At 45.1% G+C, this 19,573-nt stretch overlaps 1 protein-coding gene across 1 annotated transcript in view; it reads right to left on the bottom strand.

Moving 5' to 3' along the window:
* Positions 1-19,573, bottom strand: part of Slc24a3 (solute carrier family 24 member 3) — a 453,633-nt gene that overhangs the window by 386,176 nt on the left and 47,884 nt on the right. Inside the window, 1 exon segment of the mRNA XM_050159552.1 lies at positions 200-328. Coding sequence (XP_050015509.1) covers positions 200-328 — 129 coding nt within the window.

The raw sequence follows: 19,573 nt of genomic DNA, 5'->3' as shown, positions 1-19,573 counted from the left end.
TCTTTAGATACACGATCTTCACATTGTTGAGTTCTGAGGCCTCTGAGAGAATCAAATGTGAGTTTCTGGGACATATGCCCCAAACATCTTTAAAATCCCTCCAGATTAGAATTTAAAGAGGAGACAAGTCGCCAAGCTCATCCTTGGCCACAATCACAGAAAATGGCAGCCATTGCCAGGACAACGCCACCACTATTACCTGGCTCAGTGCAATTCTTGCTGCTTCGGAGTCCTGCATCTTCAGAAGTCAGTGTATCATTCACCTGCATCAGCTTTCTCCCCACCATCCATTTTCTGTCTTCCCCAATGAGATCCATGAGGTCAAGTTCTAGAGAAGGAAAAAACAGAATCACCATGCATCACTAACAACCGAATGGAATGTCAGTCTTTTCCCATGCTGGTCCATGCCTTAATCAGCTATTGTCTTCCTCTGCACTGCATGTGCCTTTAAGGCTATAACTTTGAGGGTTTCCTCTGAGTGTTGAATCCTACTAGACCCAACAAAAGCAGCCTTCTATCCAATGTCAGGAAGGAACTCATGTATGAACACTTCATTGCTTGAGAAGAATGACAGCGAGGTATGCATTCTATACTGGATTCCAGAGTTTCACACAGTGTGAATAAACTAATGTTGTGTACAAGACAAATCTCTTGATAAAGTATATTTGGTTGATGGTTATCTCCTCTGGATTTCAATCCCCTATACCTAATGATGCTAAGAAATATTTAACAACCAATAATATCCATGGCAAGAATACTCTCAGAAGAGCTAAATTCAAACTACAAATATGAGACCATTAAGAACCAATCTGGGCCAGGCGGTGGTGGTGCACACATTTATCTCAGCACTCAGGAGGCAGAGTGATCTCTGTGAGTTCAGGTCTACCCTGGTCTACAAGAGTTAGTTCCAGGACAGCCAGGCCTGCTATACAGAGAAAACCTGTCTCAAATAAAATAAAACAAAACAAAAGAACTAATCCATGGGAACAATGGATTCTACTGAGTACTGAGTCAGTACTACCAATTTAGCCTACCAATGTCTACATCACCACCACTTTTGCTTAAACCATCTCTTACATAAACCAACTGCATCTGAATTCATGCTCAGAAACTGCTTCTTGGAGGTTACCCAAGATAAGGTACCATTTCACCATCTCCAAAGCAGTGGTCTGTAAGGGACCCAGCATAAGATTCCATAAAACAAGACACGAAGGAAAAAGATGACTCCAGAAGGCATGTTAGAGGGTGAACATAACCATGTCTAGGTCTCTGAGTTATATGGCCATGGAGATGAACATGTCAGTAGAAAAACAAAGAAGACAGGGCACATGAGGGAAGAGGCTCTCCATCCAGTCTAGGCGATACAGAGTCTGAAGTTTCTACAGATAAGATTATCAGGAGGAAACAATATAGCTTCTTGGTAATGATACCTCAGGCAAGAGAGCTAGTACAAAAGAGATCCCAGGGAAGGCCTCGGGATATAGTCCAGATGGGTTCCCTGTAGGTCTCATGACTGGAGGGAGACTCCATGCACACATGCATTAGTGATGACTAAAGAGGCAGAGAAAGAAAATCTTTGAGAATCTAACATTTGTCCAGCAAGCAGGCGATTAAAAAAAAAATTCAACAAAGCATCATGAGAGGAAGTGGAAAGAAGGGAGGAAGGTGGAATGAAAAATAGGAAGAAGCATCTAAGGAAGAAAAACTAACAGTCTTGAACACTGGACAAATGCAGCAAGACAGAGAAATGAGAGCCTGAGCTTGCCATATGGGGGTTGTTGGAGACAGAGGCCATGAGGGGGTTGTTGGAGACAGACAGAGGCCATATGGGGGTTGTTGGAGACAGAGGCCATCAGGGGGTTGTTGGAGCTGGAGGTGGTCAGACATGGTAGTTCATTCTAGAAGCCTGGCATAAAGGAAAGAAATTATGGGAGATCATCACCGCCAAGATGGCTAGAATAGCCATGTTTATAAAAATGGTTGTATTGGATTCTTGTTTTTGTTTTTGTTTTTTTTTTTTTTTTAGAAAGAACTTAGAGTTGGGTGGGTAGAAAGGGGGGGGGAGAGGATCTGGAAGGACTTGGGGGAGAAAAAAATAAGATCAAATATATTTAAAATTTAAAAAGATCTTAATAAAAACATAAAAAAGAAAAATGGTTGTAACTATAAGGCAGGGGATTATTTCTTGGGCCTAGTGGCCTTCACATATCCCATGAGCGCACATCTAGACAGTATGATATTCTGACATGGTCAACAAAGAGCTAAAAGCCACCATCTCCTAGTCTCTATTTTTAACAGTGACTCTCAATTTTCCAAACAATTTTACCTTCATTACAGAGTTTGATTCTCACAACACTACACAAGAGAATATGAACATTATCTCTTCAGCGACAAACTGCTATAAGATCACAGAGGGTATTCAGTAAGCACAAGGTGAAATCACTGTTCATAACTTAGGCATGGATAGCTTAGGGTCCTAGACCTTTCTGTAAAGGGTAGTGCTCATGTGTCTCTCACTTCAAAATCTCCAGAGAGTAGCAGCAGCTCACGTATTCCCCAAATACAGCTCTAATCCTGAATGTAAACCTGTCAAGATATCTAATTAGAACTTAGGTATTTAGCCAGAGAAGAACCCTAGTCAGAGAAGGGAAGAACAGTCCAATAAACAATCACTTCAACTCCAGAGTATAAAAATACTCTATGGTAGCTACATGTATTTATTTGGCCAAAATTATCAGAACAACACTTAAGAAAGGGTTTAAATCTCAATCAAGTTATCTGGATAGCTTATTTAACCTGAATGTTGGTCCTCTGACTAAAAATGGTGTCAAGCAGAGGAGAAAACAAAAAGAAACTCTAAGAACTCGTGAAGAAAGCATAAAGTCAGTGGCCTAAAACTCCAATAAGCAATCTTTAAACGTAAGTATACCAGATTAAAACTATCAAAATTTTGGGGGGAGGCCTTCACCTTGTCACAGACTAGGTGTCAGGAGCAGCTCCTAAGGAAGATGTGAATGCCACTGACTTGCAGACATGAGTCCAAGGAAGAATGTGCCAGGGATTAGAGAAGTAATAAAGGGAAGGTATGCATCCAGCCAGCTGCAAAAATGTGTGAGGAGCACTGAGCCCCTTTGAAAGGGCTACAAGCCAGAGAGCAAGCATCTCAGATACCCAAGATGTGGAGGAACATGGGAATTGGTCTACCCACTCCTCCTCTGCCATAGGTTGAAGGTTATTCCCACAAAATTCTTCAGTTTTTTAATCTTTTATTTCTTATTTTTAAAATTGTGTGTGTGCATGTGTGTGTGTGTGTGTGTGTGTGTGTGTGTGTGTACATGTATACTTAAGTACAGGTGCCCATAGAGGCAAGAGCTGGGATTCTAGACTGCTGTAGCCACCAGATTTGGGAGCTGAGAACTGAACTCAGGTCCTCTGCAGAAGCAGTACATGATCTTATTGCTGAACCACGTCTTTATGGTTCTCTCCAGCTTCTCTAACCTATGACACAGAGCTCCAAAGTAAGCTTTGGCCTTGGACAGCAAGATGGAGGTTCCGGAAGCTGTACAGTGTCAGTGAACAATGAAGAGTCTGAACAGGTATGGGCACAGTGCTATGCTATCTGCCAGTCCACACAGTGTCTAAAGAAACAGTCATGGTGTGGCTGGCAGAGCGGCCTTTTACTATCTGTCCTCATAAAGTGGGTCAGAATTCGGTGCTCTGTGGACCTGCAGCCTTAAGGTTCAGGCAGACCCCCAAAGACTTGCAAAGAGGCAAAAGTATTCCTTCCAATGACTCCCAAAGCTCGTTTGCCAAGTTTCCATGGTTCTGTGACTCTAAGAGAAAAGCTGATACCAATTAAGAGATGTAAAAGCAAAGCCAGCTATCGTAGCAGAAAATTAGAGGATTTTTTAACATAATGATTCGATATCTTCAGGAATTAGACACTATTAAGACAGCACCTCAGCCTTCCAAAACCTACAAACTTTTATCTCAACAAAAACAGACTTGACCACTGATACAACAATGATGTTCGGAGTCTGAGAAAATATCAATAATAAAAATAGTAACAACATCCAGTAGGAACAAAGTTTGATGGTGCTGTAGCTCAGTTTGATTTCCTCAAAAAAATCTCTTGGTAAGAAGAGAAGGCTTCAGGGCCTATGTATCTCTAAATAACTCAGAGGGCAGTGACTTGCTTAAGATCACAGGCAATCTGTGGCCATATCGAGTACTTCCATAGCTTTTGTCATTACGCTTATTGGACATCTACTATGTGCAAACAACCTATATGAAAATAGTAGCTCTATTTTTGCAAATAAGTAAATTAAATGGAAGCATATCCTGGTTAAAAAAAAAAACGTGCCCTGCATTGCACAGTGAGCAAGAAGCAGAGGAGAGATTTGAACCCAGGAATAATGATCTCAAAGGCCAGTTTCATGGCAGATCCCTGGATGGAAGACGCTCACCCTGGTTGCAATGCACAGCTAATAGCAAAGTAGATTGGGAAAGGGGCCTGCTTTTAATAATAGGTATGGGTGAAGACTATCCCATGAGACCTATTAAACAGTCCCCAGAAACTATTACAAAGTTGAGCAGCACACCTGGAAAGCATCACAGACCAAAGATTCAAACACTAGTAAAATCTCATTCTATGCCTGATACTCTACTCAAGAACCTGGCTATCTATGACAAGGGCCATTGCCATCCTTGCATACAGAGAGAAACGACAAAGTATAGGCAGCGGGGGAGCTAGGAGGCAGTGGAAAGTGAAGCAGATAATGCAAAGGATGCTCACACTTGCTCCTTTCATTTCTCCCTCCTAACTCACCTCCCTGGCTCCTTGGGCTTCTCTCCTACAGCCAAGAGGCTGCTCCGCAAAGCTACACTCGAGCAATGTCAACAAAAACACTTGGCCCCAGTCCACAGCATTCTTGGCTTCTCATCTGCCAGGCCCTGGAAGTTGCATGTTGGCCTAATTAGTCAGGGGAAGGGGAGGAGGCAGGAGGTGCACAGGGGAAAAGCAGCAGGCTCCCATGTCACATGTCACCCGCAGAGGAAGCTTGTAGGGCTGTGGTCTCTCCGAAGAAGTGACAAGAGGGGGCCGCAGAGATGCTGTGGGCTGCTGCTGTCGAAGGAGGAAACTCAGTTCTCAATCTGAGATCCGAGCTGCATGCACTGAGGAAGCAAAGAGAGTGGAGGCTGGGTGCCAAGTTTCCGTTACAGAGCTGTGTGCTCACCCTTTGCACTCTCTCCTCCCCCTTCCCCTCGTTCTCGTGTTCTCTCCAATTCTCCTTCCCATGACCAAAGCAGACAGAACCCAGGGATTTCAGATACCAATAATGGATCTTCTTGGGAGCCTGATCCATGACCCAGAACCTCAGCTCACAGCCCTGACTCCTAATACACGATCTCTAGTCTGCTAGCCTGACTCTCAGGCCTTCTAACCTTTCTCAGACACTGGTCTTAGGCTCAGAAGAGAAGGTGTGTGTGTGTGTGGGGGGGGATTCTTTTAGTTCTCTGCCAAGGGATTAACTCCTCAGAGGCCTAGACAGGTTGAGGATGGCATCATCAGTGAGGGTAGAGCAGCAGGAGAGGGAGGGGTAAGAGTGGTTGTGGAAATAAATGTGATCAAAGCACACATGTGTGCACACACACACATACATACATATGCACACATATATGCATGAAAATGTCACCATATAACATGCTGTGCAATTAATAGATGTTAATAAAAATGGAAACTAGAGGAATGTAAAATGTATCTTGCATGTCCCTCTGCTATGCACCAAGTCCCCTTGCTATGCCACATCACCGCATCCTGTTACCCTTTCGCGTCAGACGTTGACCAACCAAATGTAACCCAAGTCCATATCTGAGCCCATAGTCTAGGCATTCATTTTCCCACCTTGTCCCTGGAGTGCTAGGGGAGGCAGGGAAGTGGCCTCACAGGAACAACAGTCCCTCTCGGTGAGTACACACAACTCTACCCTCTAGAAAACTGGAATGCAGTCCTGCTTTTTAAAATGAGAGTGGAGAACCTCCATTCCCAAGGATCCGGAACACCATGGCAACAGCCCCTCCCCGCTTGCAGGTGCACGAACTAAGTTATGGAATCTCCTGCATCATTCAAAAAGGGAGGAGCAGAAAACTCAAGTCTCAGGGCACAGGGTTCAAGCTGATGGTGATGGCCACTGGCAGACTCGGGGCTGGCCCTGCAAGCCTCACCGAGGCTATAAATACCCACGGTGCAGTTTACACAGCTGCCTCCACTCTATTCACCCCAGGTCTTCACCCCAAGGTTGAAGGTCGAGTTTGCACAAGCCAGCAGCCTGCAGACCGCCTTCTGCAGGCTCCAGTGATCAACACCACTCTCCACATGGCCCCTTTTCTGGCCCACCCCTTATATCCCAAGAGGGCAGCTGGGCAATTTTTATCTTCTATAAGTGAAAGGGGTTTATACATGAGGATTTTTTTCCAGTGAATTTTTTAAACACTTTATTCTTATTTCATAAACCAGCTTACAAAGCAGCAGGTTTCCATATGGGACTTTTATACATATTCATCGGGGCCACTTCTCTCCCCCTCTCATTTCCTTGCCCTCCCCCTCACTGTGTCACTCCCTTTCCACTTTTTTCTACATCTACCCTACCTCGAATACAAAATCCTTCTGAGTTTTGAAACAAGAACTTCCCTCTGCATTGTTTCCTGGTCCTGGGAAGGAAGTGTGTGGTGAAGCCATAACTCAATAACTCCAAATCCAGCAGAGAGGGAGAAGCTGAGGCTAAGTGGGCTATGCGCTGGTTTCCCTCAACTATGTGGAAGCTTCCAGAAAGAGTTCCAGGGAGACGCAGAGGTATTTAAGCGAAGAACCCCAAACCCTAGGGAAGCCAGGGATTCCATTTTCATACCCTCCCGGGGCTAGACATTGAATTCTGTATCTAATTCACATGAAGTTCCCCGGCCATCCCGGTTACGAGTGCTCTGTCCAGACTTTGAGAGGCCATCCTCTCGGCACCAGAGGCGAAGGTTCGAAGGCCTTGTCAGAACCTGGCATTGCTGCTGGTGTAGACAAAGAGTGCGGTAGGTTCGAGCCTTGGTGGAGGCAGGGAGGATGAGGACCTAAGCAGGCTGTGAGGTGGCTGGTATACAGTCCTGTCAGACATCTATAGAAACTGCCTATCTCAAGATGAGATGCAAGCTCACCGCAGCAAATGCAAGGGAAGCCCAATGTTTGTCCCTGCTTCCCACCAGAATCATTTTGATTTCTAGTCCAACCTGATGCTCACCACTCCATTGTCCCACCTTATCCATCCACACCCAATTCACCAACCTGGAAGAAGTCTGGCAAGTTGAATGAGTTCCTGGCAAGGAAGAAAGGACTTCTCAAGTTTGAGAGCGAAGGCATGAGAAAAGGTCCAAAGTGCTGCTGACGATGTGGGGAAGGACAAGGCCTGGTAACTGTGACAATGACACAGGGATGGAGAGTGCAGACAGCTTTCTCTCTTCATGACGTACACTCTACTACAAATGCAGCAAATGCAATTGTTCTGATGACCCATGCATCCTGCCCATGCCCCATTTTCCTCTTGATGGTCCACTGGCATGTCAAGGATCCAAGCTTAGCACCAAATACCTCCTGTTCTCCTAGTCTCTCTTTGCTCATCAATTCAACTTCCTGGAGAAGCTCCTTTACCACCTGCTGCCTGCTGATTTTTTTTCTAGATTCCATTATCTGCAGAGCTAGAAGATCAGGCTCTTCATGATGCATCTCCTGACTGGCTCCACATAAGAGGACCACCCCCCCCCATACACAAATACTATGTTTGATATGGAGATTCTTGTTGCAATATATTGAGTGTGACGACTTTAGGACACGCACGGGCTCTTTAGGAGGTTATTAGTTTATGAGGCTGGGATGTCATCACTGAATCACAGGGATAGTATTAATGTCTTTATAAAGGGACCCCGGAGAGCATTCTAGCTCTTTTTTCCAAAAGATAAGGATACAAGAAGACAGCAGCCTGCAAACCAGAGGAAAGCCCTCACCTGACCCTGCCCTGCTACCTTGATCTCAGAATTGAAGTCTAAGGAACTCTGAGGAAGAATTTTTTTTTATTGTTTAAGCCACGTAATCCATAGTATTCTGTTATATTTAGGATATTTCTCAAATTTTAATATTATTATGTGTAGACACAGAGTGAGTTTTGAAATTCTGTCTTTTTAATTACTCTCCAGGAAGACCAGTGCTGCTGGTCCAAACGCCACTCCGAGAGGCAGGAGTTTCACACGTCTTTAAATGATGCACGCATATGTTCAGAAGAGGGTCTGAGTAACTGTATACTAGTTTTCCCCACGATGCAATTCAGAAAGGAAACCGCACGTGTCTGGGAAGTGAGTTCTGCAGGAACTCCAAGCAGTCCTTCCCCAGAGATTCCCAGTTTGGAAGATGGTTTGAGCAGTCCCAAAAGGAATGTGGAAGTGAAATGGCCAGACTGGAAAGGAAAGAGCTGTGGTTCTAGCGGGTGTGGGTTCCATATTGCAGGAGGAAAGTCTGGGGGAGGGGGGCATTCTTCTCTTCAGGAGGCAACTCTGAAGACCTACAGTTAGTCCCCTCCATGAGCAAGAGCCTACTGGGTCCATCAATTACTGTAGAGAACTCAGGATCAAATACTAAAATCAAACCCATGCGCCCTTTTTACCCGGAGAGAGGAAGAGAAATGAACGGTGGGTTTCTCAGACAGCAGAAGCCGTTAGGTCAGCCAGCACTCCATCCATTCACCCAAGGGCTGCAAACCCAGCTCAGCTTGAGCTAGCAACAGTGCAATCGGACTTCTAGCAAGGACAGTCTCTAAAGATGGAGACAAGGGGGAACTAGGAAGGAAGGAGAGGAGAGATGATATCAGGCATACTCATAATTCACTGAATGGAATGTGGACCTCACACTGAAGTGGAAACTATATTGCAGATAGAGGTTGAAATACCTAAAATACTACTTCTCTAAATTCTCTTCTTTGCCTATCTGACTCAAAATCTAACCTACCAAGAAATTTCCAGTGGGTTCGTGAATACTTATGTCTTTCAATGTTCCTAAAATCCAAAATAATTCTCTATATTTTAGAAGGCAAAAAACCATACAAATACAATGGAGATTAACTAAAACTTTATACATCGATGAGATTTTCTTATGCCCATGCTCACCAATAAGTTAGTCACCAGCCACGAGCAGCTATTGTTCACTTAAATAAAGTTACCTAACTGGGAAATGAAGCTTCTATTTCCTCTTAATTAGTTTAAGCGTAGGTTTAAATAACCACATGTGATGGGCGTCGAACAAAAGTTGGTTGCATCCCTTAATGTTTCATTTGGAGGCCACGAATCAAGATGTAATCCCTATTCTACTGGCATACTTCAGGGGTAAAAGAGGCATAGGGTGAGGTACTGGCCTTTAGTTAAAGCTGAGTTAAGTATTACAGTGATACAAAGGAGATGGACTTCGCTCAATTTTGTTTTTCTTTCCCTTTCTTATTTTCACGGGTAAAAGAAAGACAATTTTAACAGCAGAAGAGAACAGAATAATTTTCAATACTGAAAACCAGCCCAAAGCCCTCTTACATAGACATTTTCCACCACAGCACAGAATCATTTCCACAATCTGATTTAAACCTCGGGAAAATCTAGCCGGTCAAGCAATCAGATGAGGTCCCTGAGGAAGGGACCTGGTAATAGGACCTTGTCCTCTTGGGCATATAGTGACCTGGGATTCTACCCACAGATCTGCCAATCACTTTTGTCTGTAGAAGTAGACTCAGTTCATCTCTGTTACTGATCTGAGCACTGAAAGGCACGAGCTATTTGACCTCTAATGCTCCTTTTAAGTTTACCTTTTATCTAGGACAGGGTTCTCTGATGGCGGATAGGATCCCTGGCCTCCAGAGCTTTGTGGAGGGGTCACATCACTTTTCGGAGAGAAGGAACTACTAAAAATGGCACGTATTCATCGCATGTCAGTGTAAAATCAGAAAAACATATATTGATTTAATATTTAACAAATGAGTGGGCAGCACCACGCTGAGTGCACATGCCCAATATTAATAATTACTACAACCAAAAGGCAGGGGTGCTCCTAAAGGAAGAACACAGGACAGGCATGGTGCCACCCATAGCTCCCCTGCTTTCGTAGAATTACAGCATGATGGCGCTCTTTAAATAAATTCCATTCAATGAAACCACAAATTATGACTCAAGTTAGTAAATTCTGTACACTACTTTGAGATGAAATGTGGATATGATCTCAGATATTTATTTTTATCTCCTGTATCTATAACTATTCTTTAGAAAATATTTTTTTAACTGGTGACTTTGGGCCAGTGAGGCAGCTCAGAGTGCATGTCACCAAGCCTGATGACTTGAGTTTGAGTCCTGGAACCTACCTGGTGGAAGGAGGGAACCAACTCCTGCGAGCTGTCCTCTGACCTGCACAGGCATTCCCTAAGTGTCATTCAAATGCATTCTTGAGTTCACATTTACAGTAAGGGCATGCAAAAATTACTTTTAAATATTTCTCTATTATAAAATGACAACTACTATAAATATGCTAACATTTTCTGGGAATACCATGATTGATGTGGGAGTGTCATATATCAATCTGTTGATTTCATTGGTTAATTAAATAAAGAAACTGCTTGCCCTGATAGGTTAAAACATAGGTGGGAGGAGTAAACAGGAGGAAGAGGAAGTGAGGTAAGACTCCTCAGACAGACTCGACAGCTCTGCTCTCTGGAGCAGAGACGCCATGCTCCGCTCTCCTGATAGCTCTGCTCTCTGAAGCTCTGACCCAAGATGGACATAGGTTAGAACCTTCCCGGTAAGCACACCTTGGGGTGCTTACACAATTATTAGAGATGGGCTAGTCCAGGTGCAAGAGTTAGCCGAGAAGAGGCTGGATATAATGGGCAAGCAGTGTTTAAAAGAATACAGTTTGTGTGTTGTTATTCCAGGCATGAGCTAGCAGGCGGCCGGGGTGCTGGGGACGCAGCCCCGCAGCTCTTATTTCAACACATGATTACCACATAAATAGGCTCCTTGCTAATATTCCCAGAGATGCACATAGACACCCACAGATAAACATGTGTCTTTCAAAATGACATCTGAACAGCTAGTGAGAAGGCTGTTGCTTTCCTAAAGTGACTTCCTCTATGGAAAGACCATTTGAAAAACAAATAGCAAGAAGGTTCGTGTCCCCTTAGTGGAAGATAAAGATCAGTGGACTCTTAAAAAGCTGGATTGTTCCGCCCATCATAAACTAGGTAGGATTGTGTGATCCAGAAAAGGAGTTTTGAACACATGTACTAAAAATGTGTAAATGTACCGCCTGAGGAACAACGTGATTAATCAGCTGAGCCAGGATTAGGATTCTCTGCATAACTGGCTATGACTGAAAAATCAGTGCCATAACTTAGAAGATCTCACTTACAGTGTGTTTCTCCCATTTAAAGACATGCGCCTTGCCAAATTATCTTAGCCATTAAGCTTCAAGTCTAAATGAAATACAAAGGAGTCAGAGCGTCAAACACATATTTCTGGAAAGCCACATGTTCAAAAATGATTAAGTGTATTGAGTCATGTCTACTCAATAAAACAATGTTCAATCATGTTGTGGTATTCATTAAAATCTAAATGTCTTGTTTTACGAAAAAAATAAAAGCAATTTTTAAAATCATTTTTTTAACTTTTACCTCTTAAATTTATGTTTCTGGATTTTATAGGGCCTAAAGCTATATAAGTTTCCTTCTTTAAAATATAAAATAGAAATACAAAATTTGGTATAAGACCCCTGTAAAATACATCATTTTCGCACCTAATAAAGTATTAAAGACACACGAATTCACACTGTACAGAAGAACTTTCATATTCTGGCTTCAAACGACTCCATCCATCCCAGCTAAGCCACGCACTGCTGGTGTGCTCGTGACTGTATTTTCCACACAGAGAACACATCTGACCCCTGCAGTTCTGACTAATATGTTCCTTTGCTTCTCTTAAAACTCACATTTTGCTTTCAACTGAGTAGAATTTGACCACACTACATCACTTGGCTCCTCAAAAGCGCAGCCCTTTCCATCAGCTGTGCTTGAATAAACACTCCAATTTATTCCCTGTACAAGAACCAAACTGCCTGCATCTCCTCTCTTGCTGCATCACCCCACTGCTGCGGAAGGGGGCAGGTACTAAGACATCCCCTCGTCCTGGGCTCTTCTTAATTCACACCGATGACAAAGTCATCAGGAGAGACTCTGTGGTCCTGAGGACAAGGCTCTTCAAAGATAGGCAGTATCAGGACTCTCCCTGGGGGGGGGGGGGATGACAGGGACCAGGGACAAAAGGACACAACATTGATAGTGAGGAAAAGCAGTTCACAGCCTCGCAGAGAGTAATAAATGCACCTCTGGATGATGGCTTGAGCATCAGCCATGTATAATTCCCATCACCTCACTTAGGTCACGGGCTTCCTGACAAGGTCATCCTTTTCTCATTGGTCTCTAGGAAGGTCTTGCACAGAATGGTTCAGCAAATGTCTATTGCAAAACACACAATATTAAATACACTGGAAATTTGATGTTTATACTCAGCCCACCCCTTTCACATTTCTTCTCCCTTAATTTGAATCAACCTAAGATTTCTTCACCACACCCGGTCTACCAAGTCTGACAAGAAGCTCCATCCACCCATGCAGCCTACACAGAATGCATGGGCAGCCGCAACAGTTTGGGGGGTCCTCCTAGAGCCTAGTGTGGATATTTGGGGAGGTGAGGCCTAGTGGGGGTTTTCAGGAGACTGGATGAATGCTTTAAAGGAGACCTGGGATGCTGGTCCCTCTTTTCTCTCTCTTCCAGTTCTCAGTCACCATGAGCAACTTTGCTGTCCCGTTTGTATCACACCATGACACATTACCTCACCACAGATGCAAAGCAACCAGGCAACTGATAACAGAAAGCTGCAAATTCAGGCAGCACAACAAACCTTTCCTCTCCACAAGTCAATCACCTCAGTTGTTTTGTTACAGTAGTGGAAAACCTACAAATGTACCAAAAAAAGGCCATCATCTCCTGGGCCCCGGCGATTGGTTCCAACAGATGGTTATAACTGAACCAGTTCAGTTTCCAAGAGAGATGTTTACCCATTCTTCCCCAGTAAACATGAACCTGGAGCTAGGAAATCCCAGAGGCTTTGAGTACGAGAACACACCAGGCGCACCAAGGTGACCACAGAGCAGGTCAAGATGACATCATACGTTGGCTTTGACAGATGAATGAACGCAAGATGATCTTGAGTTTTTAGTCACATGTTGCAATGATTTCTGTCTGCAGCCTGAGCCAGTCTAGGTTGGTCTTTCTCTAAGAGCCATGGAAAGGCTCACATCTGATCCATGATTCATTATTTTTAAAAGTTCCATCTCATGTAAAATCTGATGAAATCTAAGAAAAACTAGACTAGCATTATTTTGAACAAATGTCCCTGATCCTGTCATGAGTAGTGAGCCTGTCAAGTGCCAGCTATGAAACAAAGGAACAGATCTGCGGGAGATTGGCGGACTAGGATGACTACAGGGCACAAAGAGATCAAGTACAGGCGGAGCTGAGGGTAGACTGAGTTCATCTCAGCACAGTTTCCCAAACACTCAGCCAGCCTGGGCAGCCGGCAGCCAGAGGCCAGCGCAGTCAAAGGCTGAAAAGCCTCAAATACCACTGTGGCAGTGCAGGAATGCTTTAGATGGCAGTGCAGTGCTGGCAACACTGGTAAGTGGCCCGGTTTGGGTTCCCCAAAAACCGAATTTGAGAAGACAAAGACCTGGATGTAAGTAGTTTGTTCTGAGGGGGAGAGGGAGGAGACTGAGAAAGACTGGAAAGCAAGACAAGAGAAAAATATGCCATGATGCATCATGGGGACCCTTACTCCTAAAGAGGCTCAAGTCTCCTGGACACTCGAAGATGTATCCGGAAAGTCTTCCCAAATTGTCCATCTAAAGAACAAATGCTGTTTCTAGAATCCCACCAGTGTAGAGTTACCCCTAAAAGCATGAACTCTGTGAACTCCAGCCTGTATTTTGAGAGGGTCAAGCCAGTTCCTGCCGATCAAGAAAGGGTTTCAGAATGAAAGAAGGCATTCCCTGTCATTTCAACCGGAGTCTGGATTCCTAGTGACCTGCCCACTGCGGCTGTGACCAGAACCAAGGAGAGCAGACAGGGTGTCTAGAGGGAATCCAAATGATTTCATCGACCAGAGGTAACCTTGGCCTTGTCTTTGGTGCAAAGTCTCTTGGAGCAAGTGGGAAGATGCGGTTGGTGCAGAGCCACGATGTTTTCTTCTTTCTCTCCTCTTACCGTGGAACTTGACTCCAGGAGGGAAATAACCCCCTTGACATCTCACAGAGAGGCCAGGAGGGGGGGGGGGGGGCTGGTGGAGTACTTTCTGTTTAAACACAAAGTCACTATGCTCTCACTATTTTCTGATCTTTGGGTTACACACACACACACCCCTATCCAAACTGGAATCTGAATCCAGCAACAGAAGATCACTCCAGGGCTAATGGAAAAACAAGATCAGCTCCAGGTCCTCCTGCCTCAGCCTAAATCTCAGGTCCATCAAGAGGAAAGGCAAGCTGGGGAAAGAGGACACTACTGAGCCTGCCAGTGACAGGCTGGAGAAAGTGGGATGCTACCCACTACCATATACTGTCTGAACTGCAGGCAGGATTGACTGGATCACACAATTCAGCCGGGGGCAATACCCCTCCCCCCCCCCCCGTACTAACTTTCAGAGGCCTACATTTCTACTCCTGCACTTCTATTGCTTGTTTCCCAGGATGCTGACAGGTCTCTGAGGCAGGCTTCCAATGACTTCCCCTTGGAAAACACTCATTGAAAATGAAACTCAATACTTCGTATTGGGTTTCTGCCGCATGCACCTAGCCGTGAGCTCCTGGTCCCACTCTGTGCAGACTGTTGTTTGCAGGCTGCCTGTTTCCAGCTTTCCGGCTCACATTCTGTTTGCGCAAAGTTACACTGGGCTAGTCCTTCCTGAAGGCCCTGAGACAGCCTGTCCATCACAGCTTCTTTGGCCATAAAGTAAGAGTAGACAAGAGACGGACAGACATAGGGACACGTGGACACACGCTATAAAGGGATGATAACCCAAGGGTTTCTGGCAATGAATGGAGTATGTTGTCTCTTCCAGAATTATTATCATCTCTCCATGACAGAAAGGTGAGTGGGTGGTTGACAATACAGATGTCAGGCAGAGTGGGGTTGGTTCCCAGCAACCTTCATGGTAGATACCACAAACATTGTATCTTTCTCAAGATCATTTCTACCCACCCCTGTTGTACCAGCAGGCGGTTAGTGAGAGGGCTTGCCTTCACTTCATGTGTGGGCCACTAATGTTTGCATGTGGCCCGTCTCTGGCTTGGGAACAAGAAGAAACCTCCAGCGAGACATAAAAGGAAGTCTCCTGATAACTTCCAGGTAGGAAGGCTCTCACTCCTCAGATAGAATTGTTGGTGTCATACAGTGCTTTCCTTCTATGTGAAGAGGGGAGGCCTGGACCCATGGCGGTCATTTTGCCACTATGGAGAAGCTGGTTTTGAGATGAAGCAAACACAGGGGAAAGGAGAGAGAGAATGGATCTGGCTTCTTGACATGCCCATGGATCTGTTCACTATTCGAGCCTTGATGTCCCCATACTCTACTAAAAACATCTGTGATGCCATCACCAGGCAAGCAAAGCATTTCGGCTGTTTTATTTTTGGCAGTATGAAGTGCCATGCCTTCTCCTCTGACACAACACACTGTTTTCTATCTGGCACCTGTATATTTCTGGTCTATGTGACCTTACTGCCATGGGAGCTTCTGAGAAGCTGGCCCTCCATGCATGAAGTGCCCCACAAGGCGGCCTCCTCAGACAAGAAGAGTTTTCACAGAAAGCAGTGAATGCTCACTGGAGTCCCTCTCCTCCTTCTCAGGGCCCACATCTGTTGGGTGAGGGAGAGCACCCTGTCCATCAGGGCAGCCTGGCAGGCATCTCCACACATCACAGCAGCAGAGAGGAAGGAGATGGGGAAAGGGATGCTCGCTGAGAGCAACGTTTGCCTCAGAGACGCTCGCTGAAGCCATGATGGTGTTATGAATGTTACCATCTGTTTTCTGTGACAGCCTGAAGCCACGTGGCGGGCTGGGGGCATCTGAGGTGCTATAGAAAGTCATTCTTTGCTGCGTCCTAATCCCAAGGCTACTCTGTCTATGTCTCTGGCTGACCTCTTTGCACTGGTGACAGGCATGACAGACAGGGACTCACTGAGTCAGAGGAGTGCATCTCCTCTGTCAGAGGAGTTTCCATTGGGAGGAAAGAGAGAACAGACAGCAAATAACACCCCCAGTAACAGTGTCTCACAGGCTTCTCTGAAAGTCCAGAGAGGACGGGGATCTCCTAACTATTTGATGGGAAGAAGTAAGCCAGCATGCTATCTTTCTCTGAGGCAACCAGGCCAGCCCTTTGCAGAGGATGCGCAGGTTGTGAACTGAGAGGGCTTTGTTTTAATCACTGGTTCTTTGTGTTCAGGTCTGGTCGGCTTCGCTGTACAATCAGCACCGCTCTTTCTACTGTTTCTTCTAAACACAACACAGACAAAACCTCAGTGACGTCTCCTCCCTGAGGAGATGTGCAGGACACCATGCAAACACATGTGCACTCCTGCCCCATTAACACCCATCATTCTAGCCATGCCCGCATCATGCCAGGCATAGTCAAGGATTGGCATTCCCATTACATTTCAACAGTTCGCTTAATACGGCAGTGACACCGTGAAGTGTTAATTGCTCTGCCTGAAATGGAAAAGAACTATCTTAGAATTGAGTCTAACAACTTGCCAAAGGTCACAAACTACATGTTGAATCCCAGCCTTAGGTAGACTGCCAGTTACACTCAGTCTAATAGCAGCCTGATAATGGTCCTGGCAGATTTAAAAGTGATCACCCCAAATTCATGGTGTTTTGAGCAGAGGAGGGTAGCCTGGATCCCCCACTTTTTATATCTAACCCAAGGTTATTTCATAGGCATTTTAGTCCCTTATCCAGATATTTGAGTTCTGTCTGACCCACCTCACTAATAATGTTTGCATCTGAGAGGATGCAAAGAGGGCCTGGACTATTCTGGTTTTGTATTTTGTTGTTATTTGTTTGTTCAGATATGATAGGTGATTCAGAAAAAGACTTTATAATGGTGAAGAAAAAACAGCAAAGTTAGAGTCACAGCAAATGTGGATGGTAGAATTTCACTGGCAGGCATCTGAATGACACTCTATAATATTTTCCAATGTCTCTGAATGATTGAACAGTTTTATATAAAATACTGGGGACATCGTTACTAAGGCTTCATTTGTACATTAATATTGATAATCCCCCTTTCGTAGTATCTAAAAGTACAGCAAGGGTCTTGGCCAAGTTCAATGTACACAATGAGCCCTTCTAGATATGGCCATGCCTGGCTGTGTGGTCAGTATGGCATCACCTGTTTGATCTTTAAACACGACACTGTACTGCCACTCAGAAGAGAGTCTGAAATAATGTTTACTCTGATTCAGGGTCTTGTAGTGACAATGTGCTGGTACTCACTGTAGCCAAGCACCTTGAACACAACCATTACCGAATAAACAGACATCCTGGTGGATAAACAGGCATCAGGCAGTAGGGAACATCTTGCTCCAGAATCACGCCTACTTGAATCCTTACTCCCAGGGCATCCCCGTTCCTCCAGCATCTCAAGACATACCTTGACTTCAGCCCCTCTTCCAGAGGAGCTTGTCCCATCTTCCCTCAAGCGCAAAGCCACACAGATAAGAGTACTCTCTGGACAGAGCTATCAAATGATCCTGCCCAGGGGCAAATTCTCTCTGTGCCGCTCTGTTTTCAATACATCCTCGGGAGATCACTGTGCCCAGGAAAACCACCCAGTTAATTTGCTTGTGGCTGGGGGTCTATCCCTGCATTCACATTAAAATGGAAGTCTTCTGGTGAGCTGGATTATTCTACTGGTGATTTACCGCAAGCACCAGATGGACTTTGATGCAGTCTGCATTGTATTCCACAAACCTGCCTGATCTGTCCTGACCTTGTGCTTGATCGTGGCTGTGTAGCCTCCAGGCCTGTTTGATTTTCTCTGGAGATCCCTGAAAGCTTGTGCCCACTGGGAGAATGACAATAAGTCAAAGCTCATTCGTAGCTCCCTCCTCATCCCTGCTTCTCTGGCTGAACCTCTATGTCCTGCTATCTAAAGAAAAGACATACAGGACTACCAAAGACTTTGCCTTTGTCTTACCCATGGCCTTTCCATGGGCAGGAAGAACTCATGGGAGATGAAGCAACTAGCTGAAGAAGAGCTGCAATCCAGCTCCTGGAATCACGGGTCCCCAAGACTGGCACCAGTGTGGTCTCAGGGAAATTAGCTGCAGACACAGGTAACACGACAGACAGGGACCTTCCCAATGAGACAATCAGTATGGCGGAATAGAGGATTCCTGGCCCAGCGTCTGACTGATCGTCCTTTAAAGTCCAGGTGGAAGGCTGAGGGAACATATTTTCAGGGCAGAAATAAGAACCCCACCCAGAGCTCTGGGTTGATGGTCAGTATTGTCCAGCCTCGCCCAGGAGACAAGCCTCTGTGGATCTCTACGAGAAATATAGATTGGGCAGCTGAAGTAGGAAGTCACAGGTGGGCAGCACCATCCATGGAACGGGGTCTTGCACTGAAGGAGAGAGTGGGCTGTGTGTTCACGCCTCTCTGACTAAGAATGCAAAGAGATCAGTTGCTGTGCTATCCCTGACACAATGGTCTACCCTCAAGCCAGGAGTCCATTGAAACCTTGTCTTCCCTAAGCTGATTTTTCTCCAGGTATTCTGTCACTTCGGGAGAAAGGGAATCTCGGTGTGCTTCTAGGAGTGATGTGGGTGCGTGGCTTGGTTCTGCAGACGGATAGTCTGCAAAGGGGTTTAACTCAGACTTCGGAATATTCCCACAATGCCCAACAAAGGCATCTGGCAGAAGAAACATTTAGAAAAATAAATCCTACAGGAGGACTCACACAATTAAGTGAAGTCATTTTCAGCCCTCTTTGCCGGTGTACTTGGGGGTCAAGATATTCCTATGGTCTCCAGGAAAAGCAGACAGCACAGAGGAATCCAGGCACCCTCCGGGCCCACTGGCCATCCAGGAATCAATTGCCTATTTCTCTCAGCCTGCAGCTCAGGGGAGGATCAATTAAGGAAAGCTTTGTTCAGCTCAGACTATGAATTTTTTAAAACAGTCCTATCCGTGGTTATAGACATCTCTTTGAATGGCTCACAGAACAGGAGAAAATAAAAGACCAGTTCCAAGGCTTACTCCTTCCAGGATTTCTCTTTAAAAACATATTTTCGCAAATGATGTTTTTTTTTAAAAAAAGACCCAAATGACTTTTCCCCAAAATTGAGTTTTAACCATTATGCCAGATGAGTCACCTGAAGTTCAAACCTGAGGACAGACT

The sequence above is a fragment of the Alexandromys fortis genome, unplaced genomic scaffold, assembly GCF_014885135.2.
Source record: "Alexandromys fortis isolate MF-2015 unplaced genomic scaffold, M_Fortis_MF-2015_v1.1 scaffold_115, whole genome shotgun sequence".
Taxonomy (NCBI): Eukaryota; Metazoa; Chordata; class Mammalia; order Rodentia; family Cricetidae; genus Alexandromys; species Alexandromys fortis.
This window is presented reverse-complemented; position numbering and strand designations above follow the sequence as displayed.